This window comes from Oncorhynchus kisutch, linkage group LG15 (genome assembly GCF_002021735.2).
Source record: "Oncorhynchus kisutch isolate 150728-3 linkage group LG15, Okis_V2, whole genome shotgun sequence".
Lineage (NCBI taxonomy): Eukaryota > Metazoa > Chordata > Actinopteri > Salmoniformes > Salmonidae > Oncorhynchus > Oncorhynchus kisutch.
Window position 1 is genome coordinate 53,070,451 of NC_034188.2, and position 4,005 is coordinate 53,074,455.

The 4,005-nt window shown below is 43.6% G+C and overlaps 1 protein-coding gene across 1 annotated transcript; it reads left to right on the top strand.

The window, feature by feature from the left end:
- Positions 1-208: 208 nt before the first annotated feature.
- On the top strand, positions 209-3,412 carry LOC109905452 (mRNA decay activator protein ZFP36L1). Its single transcript, XM_020502830.2, has 2 exons — positions 209-373; positions 770-3,412. Exons 1-2 carry the CDS (start codon positions 320-322, stop codon positions 1,916-1,918), a joined length of 1,203 nt encoding a protein of 400 aa, XP_020358419.1. The 5' UTR covers positions 209-319; the 3' UTR covers positions 1,919-3,412.
- The last annotated feature ends 593 nt before the right edge of the window (positions 3,413-4,005 follow it).

The following is a 4,005-nucleotide window of genomic DNA, read 5'->3' on the forward strand; positions in this document are numbered from 1 at the left end:
TTTAAACTATGAAGTATAGTCTATAGGAGGCCTATATGTTAAAGTGTTGTATATCAACTTCCACATATTTGTTTCAGCATGAGAATATCGCCGTGAATGGGGGGGGGGGGGGCTAGTACTACAACTCAAGAGGCATCCCCTCCAAGCAAAGCACGCCTTGTCACCAAAATGTGGGTGGAGCTAGGCTTCTCAACTATTTATTTGGGATTCCAACAGATGGCTGAGAAACTTCAGAAGCGCTTGATTAGAGCGTCTTCCTGCCTCAACACAGAACACACTCTACTGTGAAGTGGGATAACCTGACTGAGGCATCAGTACAATGCCATCCGACTTCCTAACGCCGTTTTTGGAGCTGGAGGATGAGTTCTGCAAGGTAAGAAGATGTTTTTAAATGTTTATTAATACATCAGGCTATATAGCACATGTCTGAAAGGTATATGTTTTATTTAAACTAGTAAATAATACACTTATCAAATATAGCATTTAGTAATTGTACCTTGGATTTGTATGTGTGCCTTTTTATCAAAGTTTTGGCTACAAAGAAAAGGCTTCAAACTTTCTGATTGACGTGCGTAACGGTTTCCATCTGTCGTTCATTCCTTGTCGAACCAAGCGCACTTTAGCCAACTTTTGGAACTTGACATGGGCTATTGTGTTTTCTTGCTGTTTACTGTTGATTTGGTTCAGCATATATTTACATTGTATTAGCTTGACCATGGCTTGAATCCCCGGTATTGGAATGTGACTTTATTCTTCTCTTGTGTGATAGAATTTCCGTGGTCTGGACATGCCAGATGGCGCACCAGCCACCACGCAGATGCAGCGCGTCGTTGGATTTCAGCGCAGACACTCACTATGCCCGGTTACCCTACCCAACTCAAAGTTCAATAGCGGCAGTGTGGACCCAATCGGCGAGCCAGCCTGCTGGGCCCTTACTAACACTGCTAACCAGCAGTGGAGCCTGAAACACCAGCAACAGTTGCCCCGCTCTTCTCTCAACCACATCCCATTCCGTGTGGACCGTTCGGTCAGCATGATAGAGGGCCATGTTGGCAGCCTCGGGTACAGCGAGCAGCATCTCCCCACCACCCCTCCTCTGATGCCCCCACCAGGCCTAAGTATCAGCACCAGCTGCCTGACATCTCCAAAGGCACTCGCTCCCTCCCCTCCCATCTCCACCCGGTACAAAACCGAAATGTGCCGCACTTACGAGGAGAGTGGCACATGCAAATACGGAGCCAAGTGTCAGTTTGCCCACGGCACGGATGAGCAGCGTGACTTGAGCAGGCACCCGAAGTACAAAACCGAGCCTTGCCGCACGTTCCACACCATTGGCTTCTGCCCCTATGGCGCCCGCTGTCACTTCATCCATAATGCGGACGAGCAGCTCCGGCCCGATGGCGGAGCGCCACCTCAGCGACAGAAGATGAGAGAACGCCCACAGCTGCTGCGTCACAGCATTAGTTTCGCTGGCTTCTCCTCTCCCCAAGCGCTGACCGGATTCCAACCCGTTCCAGAGACCATGCTGTTCTCCAGGGCTTCCTCAGTATCATCCCCGCCCTCCACAGGTAGCCCAGAACTGCTGTCCCCATTGTTTCCAGAACCTGCTACACTAAAGCACAACTATCCGTTCTCATCTGACTTCGGAAACGATCAGATTAATAACAACCCTCACTTTTACGCCATCACTGACTCAAAGTTCCAAACTGTTTGTGCGCAAAAGTCAGCTGCACATAACTCTCACCGCAATGCCTTCTCATTCACCGGCCTGCCTGCCATGCAGCGGTGTGCTTCACCGGACTCTCTTTCTGACCAGGAAGGCTATACCAGCTCCAGTAGCCTGAGTGGTTGTGAGTCCCCTGGCCTTGAGGGCAGACGTCTCCCCATCTTTAGTCGCCTCTCTGTCTCAGATGACTAAACTTTAACTGGCATTCTCATCCAAACAGAGGAATTCTGCTCAGTGTTGTAAAGCTAGCCGACATGTATTTTTTTAAATATCATAACGTCCATGTATACTGTTGTATACCCGTTTTAGCTACTATGGGTGCCTCAACTAGCTTTACAGTATCCGTGGTGTCTTTGCTGAGAGAGTTCTGTTGGGGAATTTATTTGTACCCATTTCGAAAAAAACATGTCAGTAATGATACTTTTGGGCTTGGCAGAAGGTGTGCGTTTTACAACTTCAACAGTTCTCCTTATAGCCTTGCCCTTTAGAGTGTAACCAAAGCTGAACATAGTATCTTGTCTTGTAGGCAGAGTAAATGTTGAAATGTATCCAAAAATGTAGCTAGGCCTACTGTAAACAAAATGTAGCCTTTAGTAAAGGCAACTAATTGACAGTATTATCAGGTAGTCTAACTATAGGGCTTTTTTTTAAAGATGTATTTATTTTGTATGTTTTACAGAGTTTGTTTATAATTGTGTTGTGCATTTGTATATGATGCAGAAGAACATGCTTTACTCTTCGCTTTGTTTGAGCTATCATGTAGCTTTAGAACTTTGAATTGCTTGAGTGTGGACACTGCCAGAGCCATGTCCACCAGCATCGCGTTATGCCAGTGAGAAGGCAATACAAGTGTTACAAGTTACCTTGTTCAATCAGCAAATAGACGTATTGCCCTCACCGGTCATAGTTAGATGCTACAGGAGGTTTTTTATGTGTTCTAACACAACAAGTGCATTTCAGCGTTTAGTTTGGGTTCAACGTTTCACCATTCAAGTTCAAGTTTTTTTTAAACAACTGAAACATTCATCCAGTTTTGCTTACTCAGTGAGACAGAGTTCTCATACACACTTTTGTGACTGTTTCTATAATATTTGTGGTGTTACGTGAGGTAATTTTTTTTTAAACATGAGCTGGCGCACTCACAAAAAAAATGTTGTTTGTGTGGAGGTGCTGACTAACGCCGAATAAACTATAAACTATCAAAATAAAGTCGCACACTCTGAGCAATCACACACTCCGAGCAATTGAATGGGTATTTACCAACGTTTCGGCATCACTGTGCCTTCCTCAGGGTACGTGAGGTAATAACATAGGAAAACAATGTTGCCACAATGTATGAGTAATATGGGTTACATCAACATCTTGGTCTCTTGCACACCAGCTGTTATTAGACAAAGTGATGTGTATTTTATGTTACAATGACCTTGTCTTTGTGGCCCATCTTCAGCTGCGCATTTCTTTGGCCTTAACTGTGTTGGAAAAACAAACAAGGCTTTGCCATTTGTTAAATTAAAATGTATTTATTTTGTTTTTTCAAAGCAAAAATGATAGTGTCGGTTTTATATTATGTTGGTTTCTATATAATTTAAGTGTATTGTTTACATTCCATGGGATATGTATCCCGGTTTCTCTCTTAATATATTTTTACCTGTTTGGTTCAAAATAAAACGTTTGGATATCACTGTCTCACTGACTTGTTATACTTAGAGGCACACTGCACCTTATACCATCACTGTCATGCAATAAAGTGATATTATTTCCCATCTTAGAAAAAGTGACGTTAAGTAACAGATATATACTTTTATAATTATTTAGGCCTATGCTTTCTAAGGAGGAAAAATAGTAGGATAAAATGTTTGTGATGAAGATTGAACAAGAATGTATCTCTGCACAAAATGAGAACATGATACAAAAATTACATTTCATTTGGACACACACATACACAGAAGGGAACAGAAGTTGGGTTTTGTGTGTTTATTATTTGGCTTTGTTCTGGTATTCTGGTGCTAGCACCCTGCTGAATAATCCCAGACAATAGCGATCGGTCATTATATTGAAAAGTTGGGGTGGAGGGGGTTACTGCAAGACATGAAAAGGCATGGGGCTCTCCTCTGAGCGCTGCCCTTTTGTGAGACTGCTCTCTCTTTCTCTTACGAACATCTGTATGCTAATGCTAGCCCATGGAAATTTGCTGAAGCAGGGGAGGGGAGATTTGCAAGTCCATTGAGAAGTCATAGGTCCAGGGAGCAGATTTATTGGGGACTACGAGAAAGGGGGGG

Excerpts from the sequence above, each read along its gene's own strand:
- LOC109905452 (XM_020502830.2), top strand. The coding sequence starts at position 320 with ATGCCATCCGACTTCCTAACGCCGTTTTTGGAGCTGGAGGATGAGTTC. Across the intron at positions 374-769 it reads TGGAGGATGAGTTCTGCAAG|AATTTCCGTGGTCTGGACAT; the intron begins GTAAGAAGATGT and ends CTTGTGTGATAG.